Source organism: Cucurbita maxima, unplaced genomic scaffold, assembly GCF_002738345.1.
Source record: "Cucurbita maxima cultivar Rimu unplaced genomic scaffold, Cmax_1.0 Cma_Scf00029, whole genome shotgun sequence".
Lineage (NCBI taxonomy): Eukaryota > Viridiplantae > Streptophyta > Magnoliopsida > Cucurbitales > Cucurbitaceae > Cucurbita > Cucurbita maxima.
The window spans coordinates 2,610,465-2,635,310 of record NW_019272045.1 but is presented as its reverse complement, the minus strand read 5'-3'; the positions used below and the strand labels follow the sequence as shown (position 1 = coordinate 2,635,310).

The 24,846-nt window shown below is 35.3% G+C and overlaps 3 protein-coding genes across 6 annotated transcripts in view; 1 reads left to right on the top strand and 2 right to left on the bottom strand.

Annotated features, from left to right (window-relative positions):
- Positions 1 to 14,147: 14,147 nt before the first annotated feature.
- On the bottom strand, positions 14,148 to 14,945 carry LOC111465736. The gene is made up of 2 exons (XM_023110262.1): positions 14,648 to 14,945; positions 14,148 to 14,492 (listed from the first exon to the last, which is right to left on the bottom strand). The coding sequence occupies exons 1-2, from the start codon at positions 14,822 to 14,824 to the stop codon at positions 14,367 to 14,369; spliced, it is 303 nt and encodes a 100-aa protein (XP_022966030.1). The 5' UTR covers positions 14,825 to 14,945; the 3' UTR covers positions 14,148 to 14,366.
- A 961-nt stretch (positions 14,946 to 15,906) lies between these two features.
- On the top strand, positions 15,907 to 19,061 carry LOC111465504 (cytochrome P450 734A1-like). The gene is made up of 5 exons (XM_023109908.1): positions 15,907 to 16,298; positions 16,581 to 16,804; positions 17,136 to 17,380; positions 17,477 to 17,837; positions 18,228 to 19,061. The coding sequence occupies exons 1-5, from the start codon at positions 16,013 to 16,015 to the stop codon at positions 18,684 to 18,686; spliced, it is 1,575 nt and encodes a 524-aa protein (XP_022965676.1). The 5' UTR covers positions 15,907 to 16,012; the 3' UTR covers positions 18,687 to 19,061.
- Positions 19,062 to 24,211: 5,150 nt separating this feature from the next.
- Positions 24,212 to 24,846, bottom strand: part of LOC111465575 — a 5,877-nt gene continuing 5,242 nt past the window's right edge. For 2 of the 4 annotated variants that reach the window (XR_002714213.1, XR_002714216.1), the window contains exon 5: positions 24,212 to 24,717. The gene's annotated coding sequence lies outside the window, so the exon portion shown is untranslated. The remainder of the gene's footprint in view (positions 24,718 to 24,846) is intronic. The other 2 variants (XR_002714215.1, XR_002714214.1) reach the window with 2 other exon arrangements.

The window sequence follows — 24,846 nt, the reverse complement described above, 5'->3', positions numbered from 1 at the left end:
CTGAAAGGGAAAGCCCTGGATAACATGACAGATCTTGTTTAATACCAACCTAGTAAGTTGATTCCTTTAGTTAAAGGATAGAAGATGGTCTTGTGTGGGATCTAAGTAGGTTTAGGCCATTAGGGTAGCATAAACGTTTAGCGGAGGAAACTAAGAATAGTGATGTATTAGATACAAAATTTAAACTAAAGGATTCATCGACAAAGATCATCTATTAGAATTAAGAGATGGTAGGACTACGGGAATTGGTAGATTTAGGTGTTTGCTGGCTAATGTTATTAAGGTATGAAGACTTAACCGACATAGGTGCAACATTACATTAAGAGACCTAACGAGAAGAGAATAGTCACAATTGTGAAACTCTATGGACAACCTTCCCTTTCATTTGTAGGGTACCCCAATTGGAGTCATAAAAGAAATATTTTCCAAATTAGAATTAACCTCAAATATATGATTTAGGGGATGTTGAACTTTACCATCATGTTTACATTATGTGGGGCGGATCCAAAAAGGACAGTGTCCAAAAACCCTAGAAGGTGGGGGATTCAGCTTCATTACCCTATCAAATTAAATGGTCCGAAAGTGAAAGAGAGTAGATGAAATTGAAGCTTTTTAAGGGCAAAATGAGTGGTTTTCAGTGTCGGTTGGCAGTGGCAGTGGCAGCTGAGTCTCATTTTTTGGGCAATGCCTAAAAATTGATATCACAAAGTGTGTCTTTCAAATGGTCTCCTTCTATGTGTTTTGATATCATGGCTTTCTCTGATGCTTTGTTTAATTATCATGAATGGGCCTTGTTTTGCTTTCAATTTGGTAGCTACCTGCTGCTTGTTGGTATAAGCAAATGATGAGATAAAGATGGTGAATTAGTGAGAGGAATAATGGACGTCAACCGACCGCTAGCAAATATTGTCTATTTAGATTTTTACTTTCGGACTTTTCTTCCAGATTTTTAAACTGCATTTGCTACGGAGAGATTTCCACACTTTATAAAAAATGTTTCGTTCCCCTCTCCAACTAATGAGAGATCTCACAGTTCACTCTCTTTCAAGGTCCAACGTTTTCGTTGACACTCGTTCTTCTCTCCAATCGATGTGGGTTCTCACAATCCACCCCATTCGAGGTCCAACGTTTTCGTTGACACTCGTTCTTCTCTCCAATCGATGTGGGTTCTCACAATCCACCCCATTCGAGGTCCAACGTTTTCGCTGACACTCATTCTTCTCTCCAAACAATGTGGGTTCTCACAATCCACCCCATTCGAGGTCCAACGTTTTCGTTGACACTCGTTCTTCTCTCCAATCGATGTGGGTTCTCACAATCCACCCCATTCGAGGTCCAACGTTTTCGTTGACACTCGTTCTTCTCTCCAATCGATGTGGGTTCTCACAATCCACCCCATTCGAGGTCCAACGTTTTCGCTGACACTCGTTCTTCTCTCCAAACAATGTGGGTTCTCACAATCCACCCCATTCGAGGTCCAACGTTTTCGTTGACACTCTCTCTTCTCTCTAATCAATGTGGGATCTCACAATCCACCCCCTTTGGGGTCCTACGTTCTCGTTGACACTCGTTCTTCTCTCCAATCGATGTGAGATCTCACAATCCACCCGCTTTGAGGTCCAACATCCTCGCTGAAACTCGCTCCTCTCTAATCAATGTGGGATCTCATAATCCACCTCCTTTGGAATCCAACGTCCTCGTTGACACTCGTTCTTCTCTCCAATCGATGTGGGATCTCACAATTCACCCCCTTCGAAGTCCAACATCTTCGCTGACACTCGTTCCTCTCTCCAATTGATGTGAGATCTCAATATCCCCTTTCAAGGCCCAACGTCTTTGCTGGCACACTCCCCAGTGTATTGTGAGATCCCATTTCGGTTAGAGAAATTAAGGAATTTTTTTTTTATTAAGGTGTGAAAACCTCTCTCTATTAGACTTGTTTAAAAAATTTGAGAGAAACCCGAGAAAAACCGTATGTTTTAGAAGTGGGCTTTGACGGGCTTTTAACCCTAAATCTGGGGTAATTTCAATTCATTGACCAGTTTTCTATTTATTTTCAAGTTATTATGTATGTCTTGTGGCTTTCTTGATGAGTTTTCATAGCCCATATGCCTAAGTCTTTGAAGACAACAGCTGCCAAGTTGAGCCCTTTGAGCATTCCAAAGCAAAACATAATGGGACTCGATCCAAGTGAGGATATTTCTTAAGTTTTTTACCAATGTTTTTATCCCCTTCAAGCCATCTACCCTCACATACTCCAAATTTTTAAAAGAATGGTGGGGAATGGGGTACTAATTGTGAAGATTGGGACTCATCAAAGGGAAACAGACCATCATGTTTATTTGCATACAAAAAAGAGATAATTTGAAAGAACAAGAACAAGAGAGAGAAAGAAGGAGAGAGAAGTTAATGGTAGGGTAAGGAAACATGATGATGAGAGAAAAAACAATTGAATGAAGGTTGTAATATTTGTTGTAAACAGGAAGCAGGACATGTTCTGCAGAGATAGCATGTGCTAAAGGCATAAGCAAGAAGAAGCATAAATTAGAGGATATCAAGCACTTGTCACTCTCCATACCTTATTCAACTATTGTTAATGGTAACTCAAGGATAAAAAAAACACACCCATCTTGCCCTTTTATCTCTTTCATCATTTTGTATTCTTACTTCCATTTCCCCATTTTCAATTACAAAAAAAAAACACACCCAACTCGGGACGTGACGAAATAGGGAACCCACCTTGAACGGCATCAGGGTGGGAAAGGAATGTCGTGCTAAACTTGAGTTGCGTTGTTAATGTCCTCTGAAAACCCATCCAAAATTGTGAGATGAACCTGGTGTCTCGATTTGACACTATAGAGAAAACATGCACTCCGTGCAGGCGAACTATCTCTCTGACATATAATTGAAATAAAAACGAAGGAATAGACAAACAATAAATATTAGTGGTAGATTTGGACTGTTACATTAATTGATAGAATTATAAGTTTGCACACACGTAAACGAACGTTTTGTAAATGAAATTCAACATAGCCTGTAAATGGGTATACTTACAAAATTTTAGGGTTTTAACTGATGCAATCGTCAAAGGTTAGCGCTATAAATTGATTTTTTTTTCTTTTCTGTAAAAGGATGTTACTCTCCTCTGTAGAGCCTCGAGATGTGACCAAATAGGGAACCCACCTCGAACGGCATCGGAGTGGGAAACGAATGTTGTGCTAAATCTGAGCTACGTTCCTAAAGCCCTCTGAAGACCCTTCCAAAACTGTGAGGTGAACCTGGTGTTCCGATCTAACACGATCGAGACCGGCATGCATGCCGTGTAAGCAAACTATCTCTCTAACATATAATTGCAATAAAAACGAAAGAATTGATAGACAATATCTAGTAATGGTAGAATTGGACTGTTACATTAATTGATAGAATTAACGTTTTGAACAGAATTCGACATAGCGTGTAAATGGGTATACATACAAAATTTTAGGTTTTAATTGACACAACCGTCAAAGTTTCGAGCTATAAATTGTCGAAATTTTACTCGCCCACTTGTAAACAAAGAATAACAAAGCCAAAAATAACATCCCAATAGAAAAAGAACATGAGTTTAGGTAACCAAATACACTAATGATTTGTCAATTTTGCTTATATTTGGTGAAGATTTCCCACAACTTTAGGTTGCTTCCTTTGCCAAAGATATTCATAGCTTGTAAGATTATGTCACCAAATGTTTCTTTTTTTTCCACTTAGAAAGAGAGAGAAAGAATGGGGAAAAGGGCAGATTTTCCTTTTTGTCTGCTTAGGACAAACATTAGAGAAGATAATGTTTGAAGGAAGCTGAGGTTTGTATGTCCCTCCAATGATTTGGTTGGTTTCTGCCATGGATCTTCTCTGTCTCTCTCTTTTCACAACCCTTCTGGATTCAGCCAAAAAAAACTCTACCAAATATTCATGTTTCTTTCCCATTCCTTTTTCATTTTTTTAATGTTCTAATGTCTGTCATGTTTTGCAACACATATTCTTGTCTCTCTTTTTGTTTAGGTTTTTGGTTTTAAATAGAGATTTCGAGAGCTTTTGAGCTTAATGGTCACCACACGGCTTCTTCCCTTTTTGATTAAAAGGGTTAATAAAGTGAGTGTAAGCTTGAGAGAATTCATTATGAGATTCATCACCTTTGGTTTCTTTTAGTGTTTGGAAAGAAAAAGGAAGCAACTAAATGGAGTAGGAGATGTGAAAACAACATTCTTCATCACATGTAATGTGAAAAATAGAATAAAAATCTAAACTTTTTGGTACCCATTTTACATATTGTATGATATTATCAACTTTAGACATAAACATTTACATGGTTGCTTTTTGTTCGATCGGAAAATGTCTCAAAATGTATCATGACTAATACAAGCTCGAGATTAGAGATGTTCAGTGGAGACACGGAAGCCTTCTTTATCCTGTCCCCACCTCCTTTCGTGCCTTTTGCCTTGCAAGGAATTCACGAGGATCGGGTTCATGCAAAGAACTTTTCTTCATCTTTTTTATAATATACACTTTCTAAAAATTCAAATTTCAATATTACAACACGCAAATATATATATGTGACAGTAGAGTAAAGGAGGAGTACATGAATGAACCGAGACCACATCCAAATGAGAGCGATCCTAAGAATATCATGACTAAGAAAAACTTAAAAAATATTGAAAGTTACTACCTATACGAACAGGGTGCACCTTTCTTCTTAGTGGCTTAATCATAGGAACTTCAAAATTAAGCATGTTAGGTGACCTCTTGAGTATCGTGTTGGTTTGTGGGAATAGTGTAGAAAAATGTAGGAACCATCAGGTGCTGAATCTGATTAGAGATTCGAACTTCTAACCTCTCTTCTAAACTCGTGAGGCTAAAAAAATCACCAGGGTAAAGTGAAATAGGCATGACAGGGATGGCAGTGAAATCTCATTTCTAAAGATGAGTTTTACCTGAAAAAAGTGAAAAAGCATAAAAACTTCACATTTTCATATCATTTTTCTGCCAAATCTCAGAGGTTGTTATCTTTGTAATTTCTTGTCCTCTTTATATTCTTTCCCCTTTTTTGTTTAAACACTACCCAAAAATGGTTTATAAAATTTTTGTACTTGATCGATATAAAGCTTAGAGCATATGCTTCGTTCTATCTTTTGATATTCAACTCCGATCTTTGTCATATACCTCTGGGTCCTTCTACTTTCTTTATCGGTTCGATCATGTCTATTATCTTATGGGTAAAATACCTAATCTCGTAAGTTTTTGTTACGTACTTGTCTTGAAATGCTTCTAACAGTGAAAATTACTCCCATAAACTAGCATGGGTTCTTTGAACCTGATTTGTTCTCATTCACATGCTTTCCACGAAAATTCTTAAGAAATAACACAATCTAGAATTATTTTAAGCCAAACATATTTAACTTTAGAGTTTCCATAATTGAGCCAACAAAAACAAACCAAATATATACAAAGTTATAGACTCAAACTTTTAAGATTACATATGTCCAAAAGTTTGTAGACTGCCTAAGTGGGTGAATTAAACACTCTTGCGAGAGGGATTTTGTGAGATCCTACATCGATTGGAGAAGGAAACAAAACATTTCTTATAGAAACATCTGTTTAGTAAACACGTTTTAAAACGGAAGACAAAATATACCATATGTGCTAGTGGTGAAGTAAGACTGTTACAAATGGTATCATAGTCAGATAATGAGCGATGTGCCAACGAGGATGCTCGGCTCCCAAGGGGGAAACCTCTTCCTAGCATACACGTTTTAAAACTGTGAGGCTGACGAAAATACGTAACAAGCCAAAATGGACAATATCTGTTAGTAGAAGAAGACTCAGGCTCGTTTGATGTGGACAAATTAAGTTGATGACAAATGGATGGTCAAGATTTGTTGGTGGGTTTTGTCTGTTTGACCCAAAGATTTGACAATTGGCTGCACACATTAAAAAGAAACACTACTTGCAGCTGTGAAGTAGTTGTCACAGCTATGGGGGAATTTTCATAGGGGAATTCTTAATTATTATTATTATTTGTTGGGTTCAAAAACAAAATTATTCCATTGGGAAATTCTCAATGTTAAGTTGTGATTGATGTAACCACACAATGAACACAATGAGAAAAAAAATGGATGGGTTTTGTGCCAAAATGAGTGAAAGTGGAGTTACATTAGCTACCTAGAGGATCATATGTTTCTATCAAAGTTGTTTAAACTAATTTTCAAACAACCCTACTTCATCCTAATTCTAACATAATGTTATTGTCCTCTAAGTCGGGTCGAGATACAATGTTTGATTGGTATAAACTTTTGTATTTATACTTAGTAGGAAAATTATAAAGAGGTCAGCTATAATAGCTCAAACCCACCGTATAATCGTCAGTCTCACAGTTGTATTAAAACGTGTTTGCTAGGGAGAGGTTTCCACTCCAACCGATGTGAGATCTCACAATCCACCTCTTTAGAGGCCCAAGGTCCTCGCTGACACACTGCTTGATGTCTACTCTAATACCATTTGTAATTGTCCATGCTCAACATTAGCATATATTATCCATTTTTGTCTGTTACATATCGTCGTCAGCTTCACGGTTTTTAAAACGCGTATGTTAGGGAAAGACTTCTAGACCCTTATAAGAAATGTTTCATTCTTCTCTCTAACCGATGTAAGATGATCTCACATCAACCAACATAAAATTGTTTCAAGCTAATCACTCTTAATCATAAATTTTTCTAATGATTGAGCCACTGAAAAAGAAGATACACTCTGTTGGTATAGACATTAATTATCAATTCTTTGTTGGTACACGTAATCAATCTCAGATCCTCCTTTGCACGTATTTGGATTTTTTTAATTAAAATATTTGGAAAGGTGACAATTATTATAATTATACTTATGAAGAATTAATTTATCCTCCAAAAATTAATGACCTAATTTTTATCCACAAACTTTTCTTCACTATATCTTATATTTGAAAAGAATAATAATAAAAAGAAAGGAGAAAAGAATAATAATAAAAAGGGGAAGATGGGGTTACATCATTAATCTCCCAATCAAAATTGGGAAAATAAAGAAATGGGGGTCCCTCCCCTCCCCTCCATATCTAAGAATGCTATTTTGACCTAATTTTAGTAGTAAGGGGATAACGCATGCTCTTTGGGAGTTAAATCAAGCTTTTAGTGCCTTTATCTACTCATCAACATATAATTTCAAACTTGATTTGGTTCCTACAATCCAATAGCTTTCTAGAAATCCCGACTTTATGTGTGGGATCCCATATCGATTACAGAGGGAACGAAACATTCCTTATTAAAATGTGAAAACTTCTTCTTAGTAGACGCGTTTTAAAATCGTGAGACTGACGACAATACGTAATGGGTCAAAGTGGACAATATGTGCTAGTGGTGGGCTTAGGCTGTTATATGACATCAGAGCCAGACACTAGGTGGTGTGTCAGTGAGAACGCTAGACCTCAAGGGGTGGATTGTGAGATCTCACATGGATTAGAAAGGGGAACGAAACATTCCTTGTAAGGGTTGGAAACCTCTTCCTAGTAGATGCGTTTTAAAACCATGAGGTTGATAACGATACGTAACGGGTCAAAGTAGACAATATCTGCTAGCGGTGGACTTGGGCTGTTACATGGCATCAGAGCCCAACACTAGGTGGTGTGCCAATGAGAACGCTAGACCCTAAGGGGTGGATTGTGAAATCTCACATTGGTTATAAAAGGGAATGAAACGTTCCTTGTAAGGGTGTGAAAACCTCTTCCTAGTAGACGTGTTTTAAAACTATGAGGTTGATAACGATACGTAACTGGTCAAAGCAGACAATATCTAGCAACAGTGAGCTTGAGCTGTTATATGGTATCAAAGCCAAACACCAGGTGGTGTACGAGCGAGAACGCTAGACCCCAAGGGATGGATTGTGAGATCCCACATCGATTAGAAAGAGAAACGAAACATTCCTTATAAGGGTGTAGAAACCATTTCCTAGTAGACGCGTTTTGAAACCATGAGGTTGACGTCAATACGTAACGGGCCACAACGGACAATATATGCTAGAATTGTGCTTAGGCTCTAATATTGTGTTCTTTCTATTCTTTCTACGATTTTGTAACGTCACAGAATTCATAATAGAATTTGAAATTCAGATCCACCATCTAATAACTCATTATTGTCCTACATTAGTTAGAACATGATCATGCTACTTGTTTTGAACTGTTTCTAAAAACGAAAATTATCTCTACAAACCATATTATAATCTTTATTTTTAGAAATAGTTTAAGGTAAAATATGCGATTACGTTAAAAATTAAAATATTTATAAAATTTTAACGATTCATAAAAATTAAATTCTAATTAAATTTATAATTTTAAAAAAAATTGAAAAAGGTAGGTGTAAGAAAGTGACAAATAGTATGCATAAGGGAAGGGATCCCACTCCACAGTAATGAAAATTGGTCGGCAGCTGCCTTTATTGAATGATTTTTATTTCCTAATCATGAGGTGGAAAAGAAAAATAAATAAATAATATTACATAAATAAATAAATATATACATATATATATATATATATGCCATTTTTTGGTAACAGCAAAATAAATGCCTTCATCATATCATTATCCAAGCTTCAATTTTGTTTTTTCTTTTGGAGTTTTCCTCTTTAAAGAAGGCATTCAAATGAGCATTCATTTTTTTTTTAAATAAAAAAAAAATTAATATTTGAGTGTATATATATAAATCTCACTGAAATATGCTCAAATTGGTATTAAAAAAAATAATTAAATTATTATGTAATTCTATAATTTTGAATAATAATTACAAAAGCACCGGGATCTCGTGCATTGACTTCTCTACTCATTTCCCTTCGAGGATGGCTAGCTTTTGACTTCTTAAGCCTCCTTCGGATCCTCCACTGTGACAGTTCTTCCCCTTTCTTTTGGAAGCAGTTTGTAGTTGGAGCTCGTGAGCCATGGTCAGGCAGAAATCTCCTCTTTCATCGCCCCACTCTTTCATCGCCCCACTCTTTCAGGCCAGTCGCTTCTTCAAATGAGCTTGGCTCTTCCACTTTCTGGAGAGGCACAAGACTGTTCAAGTGTCACTGGGACTCGGTAAACACAAATATGCAGATGCAGATTGTGCTCTTCGAGTGTCTCGGTGATACAAACAAAGAAAATAAAATATTTTATTAGTCGAACAAATAGATTATTTTTGACAACTATAAGACTTATGCTCGAATAAATGCTCAAAATAAGGATAACCCTTTATGTATTTACATAATTTGTGACAAATTTGTAGCATATAATAACACTACTAAAAAAATAATTGTCCTAGTTGAACCCTATAAATGTTTATATATACTTTAGTCACATGCCCTTGTTTTCTTTCTTACAAATTATGTACCTTTGTAATTTGTTTGTGCCTCCTCATTTTTAGGATTTGTGTTTTCTCGAGTATTTCATGTATTTTTTGACCAAACAATTGGTGGGTCTCGACTCTTTAATCTTCGTCTATTTCTAAATTTTCAGTTAAAAGAAAATTCGATATACTACCCTGTAAAATTCGTAGATCTAGCTATGCATACTTGCTAAAAGACTTCTCTTTTGATTGAAATCGAAGAAAAAAGTTGTTTGTGAATTTGTTCGAGATGAATTTAAAGCATAAGGACGTAAGAAATAAGTTTAGGTGATATATGATATTAATGTGTTGGCGTTAAAAATTTAAAGGCATAGGACCCATATTGGTGAAGGGGCATGGGGTCCCAAGATGTCTTGGTATTATTAGGACAAGATTAGGGATAGATGCCTTTGTGTGGGTACCCCAATGTTGGGTCAACTACATAGCATATTTCCCCACCTAAACCACACAAACAAACCCTAAAAGTAGACACCCTTGTTCTCATGTGCTCTAATTTAAGAGCAACATTCCAAAACGACAACCTCCTTTGTGTCTCTCTCTCTTTTAAACACATCTTTTTTTGAGGAGGGAACCACAAGGTTGGAACCCATTTCAATGTATTAATGTCTCGAACAAAATTATATACTTGATATCGACTGTGTTTAGCTTCAGTTACTTCTAATTTGTTCGTTGTTTTAGTTTTTGAACTTCCCGAATGTTTACTCGCTCCTATTTGAGTCTCGAATTCTGTATTCAAGACTTGTTTTGTTGTCTTTGTCGATTTTTATCAGATATATAAAGAATGAAGATTGAACCATCATTTTTTCTCTCGAACAAAAGGTGTAACTGCCTAAGCCTACAGTTAACAGATATTGTCCGCTTTGGTCCGTTACATATTGTCGTCAGTCTCACAGTTTTTAAAACGTGTCTATTAGGAAGAGGTTTTCACACCCTTGTAATGAATGTTTTATTCTCCTCTCCAACCAATACTGTATCTCACAATCTATCCTTTTAGGGGCTCACGTCTTCTCTAGCACACTGACCAGTGTTTAGCTATGATATCATTTGTAATAATCTTAGCCCACTATTAACACATATTGTCTGTTTTTGCCTATTATGTATTGTCATCAGCCTCACGATTTTTAAAGCGAGTCTACTAGAGAGAGGTTTCAACACACTTATAAAGAATGTTTTGTTACTCTTTCCAACCAACGTGGGATCTCACATAAGAGAGTTATCAAAAGATTTTTTTTTTATAATACGAAAGTTAAACGTATATATTATTAAAAAAATATATTCACTAGGGTCTTCATTGACATTCTCTTGCAGCTAGACCTTGTTTTAGGCACAAGCTTCCTCAAATAAAAGAGAATGAAAGCTAATATTTCACTATTTTCGTTCCGAGTTTTGAAGCGTAGGCTGCTTCCACACATACTTTTAGATCAACTCGAAAGAATGTTACATAAGGTTACATATATAAATGCTTTTAATAATTAAAAGAAAAATTCATATTTTTGTCCTTATCTAACCCAAATGAATATACTAGATTTTAATTTTCTTTAATTAAATAAATATAAAAAATATTAAATATTAACATTTAAATTCATTAAAGTCAAATGAAATCAAATAATTAAAAACCCCATTATAATTGAATTTTTTTGATAATATCCCTTTTTTTATGGTCCAAAAAATGGTCATATAATATTATAATTAATTAAAAACAGCATGAAAAAGATCCTAATTAGGTATATGAATCAAAATTCACAACTCATGCTGCTCTGTCATCTCCCAATCATTCCTTAAAGAACACCTCAAAAATAAAAAATAAAATTTTTTTAAAAAAATCCATTAAAATTTTAAACCCAAAATATCCATAAAAATAGAATAATTAAAAATATTTTTATAATTAAATATAAAGGAAATTTAATAAATTTATTATTTTAAGATAAAGACAATTTGATCATTTATTACATATTTATAGAATAAAAATTTTGAATTTTTTTTTTCTCTTGGGAAATTGAAATAATTAATTGCATTTATTCCCCCAACAAAGTACCATATTACAAAATGGGGCACGTTTTTTAATTAGAATGTCCTACATTTACACAAAAAAAAAAATAATAATAATAATAATACTTTATTTAACTCATTTGTATAATTAGAGATAAATATTTGTCAATATTAAATAAATAGCCTTTTCTATTAATTATTTTGCATATTTGACCTTAGTTGGTTCCACATATTTATTGTGGGATGACAAAAAAAATTAATTAAATGTTGTATTAATTAGTAATTTCAAATTAAATTAAAATTTTGTGGTTAAGAGTAGAGTAATATAATGGATTTAAAATTATAATTTTGTTGTTTTATTGGCCATCATTTAAAATCCCATTTTCATTGTTTTTATTTGCTTTTTAATTTAATATTATTTATTAATCTAACGGCGGCATGTCATTATCAGCTTCACCGTTTTAAAATGCGATATTATCTGATTTGGTTTTTTACGTATTACTTTCAGCCTCACGATTTTAAAATGTGTCTATTACCGCGAGTAGATATTGTTCAATTTGGCCTATTACATATTACCGTCAACCTCACGGTTTTAAAACTAAGAAAGATTTTCACACTCTTATAAAAAAATGTTTCGTTCCCCTCTTCAACTGATGTGTGTTGAGATATGATTCAAAGTATTCAAAATGAAGATATGAATATGATTTAAAGTAGTTGAGATATGATTCAAATATTCAAACTACCAAGATTTTAGAAAATTTTAGGAGATTCGCAGTAGATTTGAATTTATATAGATTTACATGATTTACTGTCTAGTGTATAATCTCTAAATACTGGAATTGTGTAACCCTCTAAACATCAATAATGCAGGCATTCATCTATTCTATCTATTTTTATCTCTTTCACTATCCCTTCTTTCCAACAATTTTGGTATCAGAACTAATTTTGGTATCAGAGCCAAGTTCGTTCGACACGAGAGCGAGTGATTATTTTCTTTCACAAAACAAAAAATGGCAATAGCTGGTTTTTCTTTCTTTGCACCATTGTTACCAATCTTTAATGGTGAGAAATATGAGTGGTGGAGCATCAAGATGAAGTTCTTGCTCAGATCGCAGGAGCTATGGAACTTGGTGGAGCACGGGTTTGTTGATATATCAGAACCCACAATTGAAGAAAAGGAGAGACTAAGCGAAACCAAGAAAAATGATGTCAACGCTCTGTTCATTATTCAGCAAGCAATTCATGAGACTATTTTTTCACGAATTGCAGCAACAACCACATCAAAGCAAGTATGGTCAATTCTGCAGAATGAGTTTCAGGGAAATTCAAAAATCATAACAGTGAAATTGCAATCTCTAAGACGTGATTTTGAAACTCTACTCATGACGAATGACAAATCAATTGCTGATTTTTTGTCAAGAGCAATGACAATAGTCAGTCAGATGCATACCTATGGAGAGAAAATTTCAACCGAAACAATTGTTGCAAAGGTGTTGAGGAGCTTGACTCCAAAGTTTAACCATGTGATGGCTGCCATAGAAGAAGTTAAGGATCTATCTATACTCTCCGTTGATGAACTGATGGGATCGTTTCAGGCCCATGAGGCAAGAATCAATAGAGCATCAGAAAGGAACGAAGAAAATGCACTACAGGTGAAGGAGACAACAAACAACGAAAGAGAAAATATTCATTTAGCAGGTAGAAGTCATATAAGAGGAGGATTTCGCAGCTTCCATGGTGGTCGTGATAACAGGGGTAGATGGAGAAGTGATGGACAGAGACAATTCAATGAACAAAGGAATGTCATACAATGTTACCATTGCAGAAGGTATGGGCACACAAAATCTGATTGTTGGTATAAAAATCAACGAATGAATTTTGCAGCAGAGAATGAAGAAGAAAAACTGGCGTGCATGGATACTAATCCAAAAAAGGGTGACTTATGGTTTGTTAGCGGATGCTCGAACCATATGACAGGCACTAAATCTTTATTCAAAGAGCTTGATGAGACGCAAAAAACTAAGATGCAACTTGGAAACACAAAAGAGATGCAAGTTGAGAGAAAATGTAGAGTGAAAGTCGAAACCAGTCATGGTAAGATAAAACAATTAGATAATTTTCAATTTGTACTTGATTTAAGGTATAATTTATTGAGTGTTGGACAATTGATGACCAGAGGACATTCAATTCTATTTGATGACAACACATGTGTCATTACACATAAGAAATCAGACCATAAAGTTCAAATTGCCATGACTTCAAATAAGATGTTTCCACTTGATATTTCTAACATGGAGGATTTTGCTCTTGCTGCTAGCACGAAAGATGACTCAACATTATGGCATCTCAGATATGGACATCTTCATATGAACGGCCTGAAAATACTCAGGAATAAAGGTATAGTTTTCGGATTACCAAGAATTGACTCAACTAATTTACGTGAAGGATGCATTTATGGCAAGCAGACTAGGAAGTCCTTTCCTATTGGAATTCACATTGTCTAGAACTAATTCATGCTGATTTATGTGGGCCAATGCAAACGAAGTCCTTGGGTGGGAGTATATATTTTTTACTATTCATTGATGATTATAGTCGCATGAGTTGGGTTTACTTCCTACAACATAAGTCAGAAACTTTTCAGAAGTTCCAGATTTTTAAAGCTATGGTAGAGAACTAAAGTGGCTGTCACATTAAAGTTCTTCGAACAGACAGAGGTGGCAAGTTCATATCTAAAGAGTTCAATCTGTTTTGTGAAGAAGAGAGCATCCAAAGGGAATTAACAGTTCCCTACACTCAAGAACAAAATGGAATTGCGGAACGAAAAAATCGAACTATTGTGGAGATGGTAAGAAGTATGTTACAAGCAAGGAGACTTCCAAACCAATTTTGGGCAGAAGCCGTAGCAACATTTGTTTATCTATTAAACATCTCACCAACAAAGGCGGTTATGAATCAAACTTCTTATGAAGCATGGCATGGAAGGAAACCATCTGTAAGTCATTTACGAATCTTTGGTTGTGTTGCTTATGCTTTGAAACATCCTCAAATTCGTCAAAAGCTTGATGAAAAATCTGAAAAAAAATGCATTTTCATTGGCTATTGTACTCAATCAAAGACAAAAATTATACAACCCCATCAGTGAAACGATTTTAGTTAGAAGGGATGTAATATTTAATGAAAACGTGAGTTGGGATTGGAGTAAAGAACAGGAGCAACAAAAGATTACAGTTGAAGTTTCTCCAAATGAAGAGACAAGGGTCAACTCCAGTGCATCTCCTAGTGCCTCCACTACAACGGAAAGTGTGTCAAATTCATCATCTCCAGCATCACTAAACAGCAATTCTTCTCTTGAAAAACTTTCAGATGAGACACCTCCAAGAAAGTATAAATCCTTAGCTGACATATATGCATCATGTCAATTTGCTCTTACTATTTCAGACCCTATGAATTATGAAGAAGCAACTGAAAAAGAAGACGGGAAGAAAGTCATGGCAGTAGAGATGTAGTCCGTTAAGAAATTTGGAACATGGGATATGGTTGACCTACCAAACGAAAAGTTTTATGGAGATTTACAAGAAGAGGTTTATGTAACACCACCAGAGGAATTCATAAAGGAAGACAAAGAAACAAAGGTATACAAGCTGAGACAGACATTGTATGGGTTAAAGCAGACATATTTACGAAGGTCTTGTCAAAAGAAAAGCTCTGTACTTGACATCTGCAACTTTGAATCAAGGGGGAGTGTTGAGATATGATTCAAAGTATTCAAAATGAAGATACGATTTAAAGTAGTTGAGATATGATTCAAATATTCAAACTAACAAGATTTTAGAAGATTGGTAGTAGATTTGAGAAGATTTTAGGAGATTGGTAGTAGATTTGAATTTATCTAGATTTACATGATTTATTATTTATAGTCCAGTGTATAAGCTATAAATACTGAAATTGTGTAACCCTCTAAACATCAGTAGACAATAATAAAGCACTGAAACATTCATCTATTCTATCTATTCTTATCTCTTTCACTATCCCCTTTTTCCAACAATGTGAGATCTCACAATCCATCCCCCTCTTCCCCTTTAAGGCTCAACGTTTTCGCTGGTTCCCTTTGAGGCCTAGCGTACTCGTTGGCACATTGCTCGGCGTTTGTCTCTATACCATTTGTAATACAGCACACTAATAGCAGATATTGTCCGCTTTGCATAGTGTTAAAACACATGTGCTAGAGAGATATTTATACTTCGTTTCCGTCCCCAACTGATGTAAGGATTTACACAAACAATTTCTCATCTCTTTTTAAAGAAAAAAAAAATTAAAAAAAAAAAAAAAAAACATACTATGAGATAATAATAATTTAGTTTAGAAAATTTGTAGAATTTTGCAATAAGAAGATTTATAGAGCCTCTATCTCTAAAGTTGACCCTTGGAATTGGAATGGCGGCCCCTACGGCGGTGGCCAAGCGGTTGTTTCTCTCTCATACTTTCTCTCTCCTAATTTCGCTGTCTTTGGAGTATTTAAAACCCAACCCACAAAGGTAGAAAGGCATTATAAACAGGAAGTCCCAAAACCCAAAATCCTCGCAACAACAAGATGGTGGGTGGCGTTTTGGAGTGGATTAAAGTTTCGATTTTGGGCTGTTTTTTGGTGGTGGTGGCGCTGAGAGCGGCGGTGGTGCTATGGTGGCGGCCGAGGAAAATCGAAGACCATTTTTTCCGGCAAGGAATTAGAGGACCTCCTTATCGTTTCTTCATCGGAAATGTTAAGGAACTTGTCGGAATGATGATTAAAGCTTCTTCTGATCATTCTTTTCCTAATTTTTCTCATAACATTCTTCCTCGTGTTCTTCCGTTTTATCATCACTGGAAGAAGATTTATGGTACTGTTTCTCTCTCTCTCTCTCTCTCTCTCTCTAGAATTTGCCACTTTTTTGGTGGATGTTTGGTTTTTTTTGTTGAAATTTTTCTACACAATTGTTTTTTTTCGTGTTTTTTGCGAGGATTTTAGCTTCCATTTGTTTGTTTTGGCTCTTTTCAAGCTTCCCTCTCGTTTTCTCTTTAAAAGTTGTCTTTTTTTTTTCATTGAAAAACACTGTCCAAAAGCACTTTTACCACCTAAAATTTGTTCCCTACCTGACCGAATTTGATTTTGTGTCTAATAGGTTCGAAATTTTTGGTGTGGTTCGGGCCGACGGTGAGATTAGCGGTGTCTGATCCGGACCTCATTCGAGAAATCTTCACATCAAAATCAGAATTCTGTGAGAAAAATGAACCTCACCCACTGGTTAAACAGCTAGAAGGTGATGGCCTCCTCAGCCTCAAAGGCCAAAAATGGGCTCTTCATCGCAAGATCATCTCTCCTTCTTTCCACATGGACAATCTCAAAGTACCTCTCTTATTCTATTTCTCTCTCCCTCTCTATCATTTTTCTCACATGGGTCGTAAAAAAATTGAATTTTCTCGAATGGGGTCGTGAAAAAATTCAATTTTCTCAAATGGGCCGTAACAAAATTCAATTTTCTTAAATGGGGTCGTGCAAAAATTCAATTTTTTCATATGGGGTCGTGAAAAAATTCAGTTTTCTCAAATGGGGTCGTAAGAAAATTGAATTTTCTCATATGGGGTCGTAAAAAAATTGAATTTTCTCAAATGGGTATTGAAAAAAAATGTCTTTTTTTTCACATTTTTATGATTTTTTCTTCTCTTTTTTGGATTAGTTGTTGATTCCAGTGATGGCAAAAAGTGTCGTGGAAATGTTGGAGAAATGGTCAGCAATGTCAGCAGCTTCCGGTGAGGTGGAAATTGAAGTTTCCGAATGGTTCCAAACCCTAACCGAAGACGTCATCACTAGGACCGCCTTTGGCTCCAGCTATGAAGATGGAAAAGCCATTTTTCGCTTACAAGCTCAACAAATGGTCCTTGCTTCTCAAGCCTTTGAGAAAGTTTTCATCCCTGGCTACAGGTACTCCCGCTACTCAACGGTTCGATTCATTAATTAACAACGCTCGATAGTTTCATTGATTAGTAATTTAACATGCACGATTCGGATGTACGTTAGATTCTTACCGACAAGAACGAACGTGAATTCGTGGAGACTGGATCGAGAAATAAGGAAATCGTTGTTGAAACTGATCGACCGACGTCGGGAGAGCTCGATCGAGAGCTCAAAGGATTTACTAGGGCTAATGATAAGGGCATCAAACACTTCTCCTTCATCAACTATCACTGTTAATGACATTGTTGAAGAGTGCAAGGGGTTCTTCTTTGCTGGCAAACAGACCACATCCAATTTGCTGACGTGGACAATGATCCTCATGGCCATGCACCCACAATGGCAGGTAAAGGCACGTGATGAGGTACTAAGGGAGTGTGGAGCACGTGACATACCCTCCAAAGATGATATTACAAAGCTTAAAACGGTACGTTTTGTTTACTCACAATAATCAATCGGCCACCTTTTTCTTTCCTCATTCTAGTCATTGATCTTCTTGATTTGATTTGATTTTGGTTTTAGGTTTCAATTATTGGATTTTTAGGCCATTTTTTTTGGGTTAAAATGTTGATGTCATGATGAATAATTTGGATAGCAATCCTTTTGTAGAAAAGAAAATTGCATTTAAGTAGTGATTTGATGGGTTTAGTTAAGATTAAAATACTTAAAACGTTAGGGCTGTCTCTAATTTGGACTTGGAGGGGCTAGATATGGGGAAAGGGCAAAATTGTCATTTACTTGATGGTAGATTGTGGACAAGGGTATTTTGGTAATTTGTGTTTTGTGACTTATTTTATGTTTGTGATCTAATCTGCAGTTGAGTATGATTGTCAATGAATCGTTACGGTTATACCCACCGACAGTGGCAACTATTCGACAAGCAAAAGCTGACGTGGAGCTTGGTGGTTACATGATTCCTCGTGGCACTGAACTGTTGATTCCAATTTTAGCAGTCCATCATGATCAAAAGATATGGGGGAATGATGTGAATGAGTTCAATCCAGGGAGATTTACTGAAGGAGTGGCTAGGGCAGCCAATCATCGAGTTGGATTCATTCCATTTGGACTTGGAGCTCGAACCTGTATCGGCCAAAACTTGGCTATATTGCAAGCAAAATTGGCTCTTGCAATCATACTTCAAAGATTCTCCTTTCGATTGGGACCTTCTTATCAGCACGCACCAGCAGTACAGATGCTACTTTATCCACGATATGGCGCACCAATTATCTTCCAAAAATTATCCACTCCATCGATCCCACAAGATCAACGATCATGATCACACCACCTCAAATATCATCCATTCCAAGTGAAATGTCCAAAGTACCCTCACACTACATAATTAGAACCAAACTTAGTGACTGTCTTCATCATCCAAAACTAACCTCATGCCTTTGTTTTTTGTTCTTTATTCCCTTCCCTCTATTGGCATGTAAGTTTATGCTTTGAATTAGGGTTTTAGAGAGACTAAGAAGTTAGGTTCCCTCCTCTCCATTTCTCCCTCATTTGTATGTAAATTTTTTCACCCATTTCTTGTGTTTTGTTGTGTCGCGTCTTAGTTCATTTCATTCAAACTTAAAATTGTATATTCTTTTTGTATTCAAAGTTACCAAATTTTCCCATTGACAATGCAAACTTGTGGGGTTGTTGCTTAGTTTCATGGTTAAGAATTGATATCAACTTAAGAGGGATTGATGCATGTCCTTCCATTTCATGATATCCACAAAAGGAACCCAAGCTCTCATTTCAATGTCAAAGTTACTTTGTGCTTGGAGTTCCTTACCAAACTTTTACAATCTCCAATGATAATATTATATAAACCACTTTGGTCTCTTGTGGTTTTGTACTTTTTGTCACCAAATCAAGAGGCATCACTTTATTTCTCACTTGTTTCAATAAGAAAAGAATGTAAAAACTTTTTCTTTTTGAAGCAAACAAAAGACATCTCATGCCAACTTATTCAAAATGGTTTAAAAAAAAAAGTTATCGTGTCTTACTTTTTACGAGATAAGAAATTTATAGGTGTACATGGGTTGGGTTGGGTTGAGTTGATGACCCGAATGATTCGAAAAGTGACCTGAATAGGATTCACAATACAACTCAATTCAACCCTCTGTTTTCGAGTTTGGTTAAGTTTGATCATCTGGTTGTTCATTTTCATAATTATTTAAAAAAATTTCACTTATCAACTATACATTTTACATTAACAACTAAATTCTCATAAAACTAAAAAATAAAACATTCACAAGTCACAATGCATCACTAACTAACAGAAAGGTCAAATATTCCTAATATTCATAATAATCTTCAACTTAAGATAGGGTTGGATTGAGTTGGGTTGTGAAACATATCTTCGGATTGATCGAGTTGACTCGACCAACAAAGTACCAACCCGTGAATTGAGCTGAATTTTCAATTTTTCAAGAATTCAACTCGACCTAACTAAAAAAGAAAAAAATCTAACTTGAGATGGGTTGAGTGATCCAAATTGCTCGGGTCTCAAGTCATATAACCACTCCTAAAGAAAATTAAGGAAAAGGAATGAATTTTCTCAGGTGTGTCGTTCAAATCACTCATCTTATTAACATTTTGACTTAAAAAAGAGCAAATTCTTCGTAGCATTATATCAACTTGAGTATAGCTTAACTGACTAACGTTCACACATTTAAGTCAAGTCAGATATTTAAATTCACTTTATCAGGATTTCGGGGATTTTGAGAAACCGAGTAGTAAGATAGAATATAAGAAAAGATTTGATAGAAACATTCTTTGTTTTGAATATTAGCTTTTGGGATCTTCCACGCTCTTTTGAAGACAAAAGCTCTAAGCTTTAGGGTTTGTTTGATACTCCCCAAATGAAGTGTGCTTACTAAAACTAAATAAATAAATAAATTAATTAATTAAATTTATTCCCATTAATCTTTTACTTAATTAAACCCTAATTTTGACTAAAATAATCAATAGCATGTGACTCTAATTATTTTCATTATACTATTTTTGAATTTTTTTAAATTAAAAATACCAATATTATCACATGCAAGTAATTTGGATAATTTCACTTTTTCAATATATATTTTGTATTATTATTATTATTTTCACTCATGACTTCATAACCTTAGACTTATTTTAATTAATAAATCAATTATAAATTTAATTTAATTAATTAATTAATTAATTAATTAATTAATTAATACAACCCTTCTCCCTTACTCATGGGTTTGTCTAAGTTGGCATGCTTCCACATTAATATCAAAGCCTTTGTCTCCTCCTCCTTCACTACAAGACAAAATCAACATTCTAATATTCCTTATTTTATTGCTTATTTTTACCATTTTTTAATAAAATAAATAAATAATAAATACTTTTTTTTCTTTTTTTTAATTTTTTTTTTAATTTTTTTTTTTTAATTTACACTTGAAACCAAAGGAAATGAGCTGGATGATGACAGCTCTATTTTACTTGGAAATTAATGCAAATCTCACTCATTTTATAAATAATTAAAGTTATGAGACCTAATTAAATTAATTTCCATTTATTTATTTATTTATGAAATTTTTAGTAATGGGTTCAATGTCTCCAATTAAATAGGTTTGAGCGGAAGAGAAATCTTATCTTTGCTAATAAATGAGAAAGGACATGCATCTTTATGACTATTTATATTCGTAGTTATTTGATAGGTTGGAATAGGTTCATCGGATTTATACTTAGTTTCGTAATTTTGTACGATCAGAACACAACTGCCTCATTTATAAGCTTCGATTTTAGTACAACTATATTGATATCTCAATACTACATTCTTCGTTCTTATATCATGTTTATAACAGTACTAACATCTATATTTCAATAACACTGATATCTGTTCTTAAACATCGCGCTATCATATTTTCAGCAGTACTAGTATCCGTCTAGCATGATCATATTTTAAGAGAATCGAAACAATGATTTGTTTCTATAATAGATCACCTGATTGATTTAGAACCATGAATAAAATTGTCATTATCCATAACGAATACAGTTGTACAAAATGACCCATTAATACATTTTCATAAAAGGACGTTCATATTTAAGACGTGTTCGACAATTATTTATCTATGGATCCAAATCCCCTCATTAAAACATCACTTTCCACAAATAAGTCCTTAAAAGTAAGATATAGTTGTACCAAATTAGCCTTATTTCTTTCACAATAATACACTTGCATTTAAGACCATCAAAGTAAGCATTTTTTTCACCAATAATTCACTTGATCTAAGACCAAAATTAAAACATCACTTTCTACAACAATCTAATGACCCCTTGTCTAGACATCGATGCAATCATTTTCTCGTAATGAATCACTCGTACCAAATCACCACTCGAACTAGGATTGTATTACGATTCAGCTATACTAATGACTCGTTTAACACCATTTTTTTTTCACAAAACAACGTATCAAACCCATCAATTAAGGCAATAATTACTACAATGGGACTAAAGAGTCACTTAATCAACTTGAACACAAACTCTTGACAATAGATAAAAAATTTGAATATGAATAGAATAAACAAATCCATCAATTAAGACAATAATTTCTATAAGGACTAAATAGAGTCTTTTAATCAACTTGAATATAATTCAATTAACTAAGACATAAACTCTCGACAGATAGATCAAAGATTTGAACCAGAATAGAATAAAACGTCATACCGTCATACCACTTGAGGTGAGGGGCTGTTTCGGGATGTTTCTCCCTCTCTTTCTAAGTGTGTGGGAGGCAAAAGCACATGGGAATAGCAATGATGAAGAGCAGGAAGCGAGACAAGAGGAGAGGATTTCGTGGAGCCACATAAATGCAGTGCTCATTTTAGCCAAAACTTGGGGCTCTGTTGGTTAACTGGATGACAATTCCACCTGCATAGCCTACAAACAGCTAAGGCTAAGGCCTCTCTCAGCACCCAATTCCCTGTTTCTAAACAGAATCATCATCTTCATCATCATCTTCTTCTTCTTCTTCTTCTTCTTATTCTTCTTATTCTTCTTCCCCAATATTCATGAAAAGATGTGATTAAACTATCACTCACCAAACTCCCATGTGCCAATCATTCATTATTCCTACTCCCTTTCACTCCTTTTCTTTTTCTTTTTCTTTTTCTTTTACACTTCGACCCGACTAAATGAAACGACAAGAACTCAGACCAAAAAACTCAGCGTTACAGCAATGACAAAAACTCATCTCAAGGATCAAACAGATCAAGAAACTGTACGAGTATAAAGTTATTTCGTACGTTTCATACAAATATCTAGTAAAAATAAAACAGCAAGAACTCATCTCAAGGATCAAACCGAAAGAGTACAAAATACTGTAAAGTTTTTTTAAGTCGAAGGTACAATACCTTAACTAATTTAGCTATACTTCGAATAAAGTTTGTATAGTGAAAAACAAAACAAGAGTCCACTGAATGGGATTACCTGTACCATTAATGGAGCACTAAAAGGCTGTTTATGAAGGGGGAGGGCATAAGTAAGACTTTGTTATAGTGGCACAATAGGCTTGGTTGCAATAAAGACTGTTACAAACAATGCATTGATTAGACTACACCTGCTGGCCCAACAAAACTTAGTGGGGTTTTTACTATCTTGTTGGTTGGATGGTTAGGCATTGTGGTTCTTCATATTCAATTTCACATCCCTTAAATCTCACCTACTTCAAACATTAAATGTTTTATAAATCTTTTATACCATCATTTTTTGCCCCTAAAGTTCTAGAGTTTTGGATCCAGTCCCTAAACTTTATCTATTATTATCCATTTGGGTCATTTTACTAAGGGATAAAGTTTTAATGGTAAGGATTAAAAGTAGCTTCAAATATCAAAAGGATAAATGTAAGATCCGACATCAGTTAGAGAGGAACGAAGCAGTCTTTATAAGGTTTTCACACTCTCCGTAACAAACGTGTTTTAAAAACCTTAAGGAGAAGCCCAAAAGGACAAAAGCCTAAAAAAGACAATATCTGCTAGCGGTGGGCTTGGGCTGTTGCAAATGGTATTAGAGCCAGACATCAGGCGAGGAGACTAAGCACCAAAGTGGATGGACATGAGGCAGTGTGCCAGTAAGGACACTGGGCCCTGAAAGGGGTGGATTGGGGGGATCCCACATCGATTGGAGAAGGGAACGAATGCTAGCGAGGACGTTGGGCCCCAAAGAAGGGTGGATTGTGAGATCCCACATCGGTTGGAGAGGAGAACGAAACATTCTTTATAAGGATTTGGAATCCTCTCCCTAACATATGTGTTTTAAAAACCTTGAGGGAAAACCCGAAAAAGGCAGGCTCAAAGAGAACAAAATCTGCTAGCGGTAGGCTTGGCTATAATAAATATAGAAATGAATCAAAATTTTAAATGTTCGAAGACAAACCTATTTGAACATGTCTTTTGAGCTCACGACATCAAACAAACTAACATGAAAACTTAAGAAGATGTCTTGAGTTCAAACAATCAACCAGATGGGAAAGTCACCTAGGAATTACCAGGAACACACTGTTTTAGACCAATTCACTAGATGATAGCAAGAAAAACTGGAAGCTGCCCCATCAGTACTAATCAGTACCAAAAAAAACCCTGTTTGTTTTTTGTTTTCATGCAGGCAAATTTTCAAACAGAGACCAGAATAATTGAGAAACAAGGTTTGCATTCTTGTACTATACCTTACAAAAAAGCGAACAGCTACTACAATGCTCATCCTAAAAGAATACTCAAGATTCTGAATTTTCGGGGTTGAGAAATAATGTCAAATTGAACCACAAGTGAAGATGAAGAACATAAAAAGTAAAAAATAAATAAATAAAACAGGAGGAAAAATCATTGTGATAGATGCCATCTGTGCAAAAGAACAACAAATGAATGTGATTTGTACTTGCAACTCAATTATGAACAGCGGTACTCCTAATTCCTCAAAAGAAGGCATGATCAGCACAGGAAGAGTAATTAAGAAAGTAAAAGCTAATAATGAGATGAGGCTTGTTTGGATTCAAATGTTCAAACCAGGCATGATAGTTATAGAGCAAAGCTCACTTCTTATGTGGGGAAATCCACCCACAGCTTTGAGACAAGTTCTACACTTGCTTTAGCGCCGAGCTCGAACCATACATCTCTAGCTTGATATTTCTGCAGGATGCACATAAGAACACCATCAAGCCTTCTCGAGTAACCTTCCTTTTCTCTAAGGGAAAAAACATATACATACAATGCATAAGGAGGAATAAACAGAAACCATTACTTTTATGTTACCTGGATCATGTATTCTTTGTCAGGTTGTCTTGTCATAATTGAATCCTGCACTGAACAAATTTACTAAGGTGAAAAACTCACCCCCCCCCCCCCCCCCCCCCCCCCCCCCCCCCCCCCCCCCCCCCCCCCCCCCCCCCCCCCCCCCCCCCCCCCCCCCCCCCCCCCCCCCCCCCC

Bases quoted from the DNA above. Each gene is read 5' to 3' on its own strand.
- LOC111465736 (XM_023110262.1), bottom strand. From the start codon at position 14,824: ATGTCAGCTAAGGATTTATACTTTCTTGGAGGTGTCTCATCTGAAAGT. The intron at 14,493-14,647 runs GTAATCTTTTGT...ATTTTTTTTCAG, and splicing joins CATTTGGAGAAACTTCAACT to ATTTTTCATCAAGCTTTTGA.
- LOC111465504 (XM_023109908.1), top strand. From the start codon at position 16,013: ATGGTGGGTGGCGTTTTGGAGTGGATTAAAGTTTCGATTTTGGGCTGT. The intron at 16,299-16,580 runs GTACTGTTTCTC...TGTGTCTAATAG, and splicing joins TCACTGGAAGAAGATTTATG to GTTCGAAATTTTTGGTGTGG. The intron at 17,381-17,476 runs GTACTCCCGCTA...GATGTACGTTAG, and splicing joins GTTTTCATCCCTGGCTACAG to ATTCTTACCGACAAGAACGA.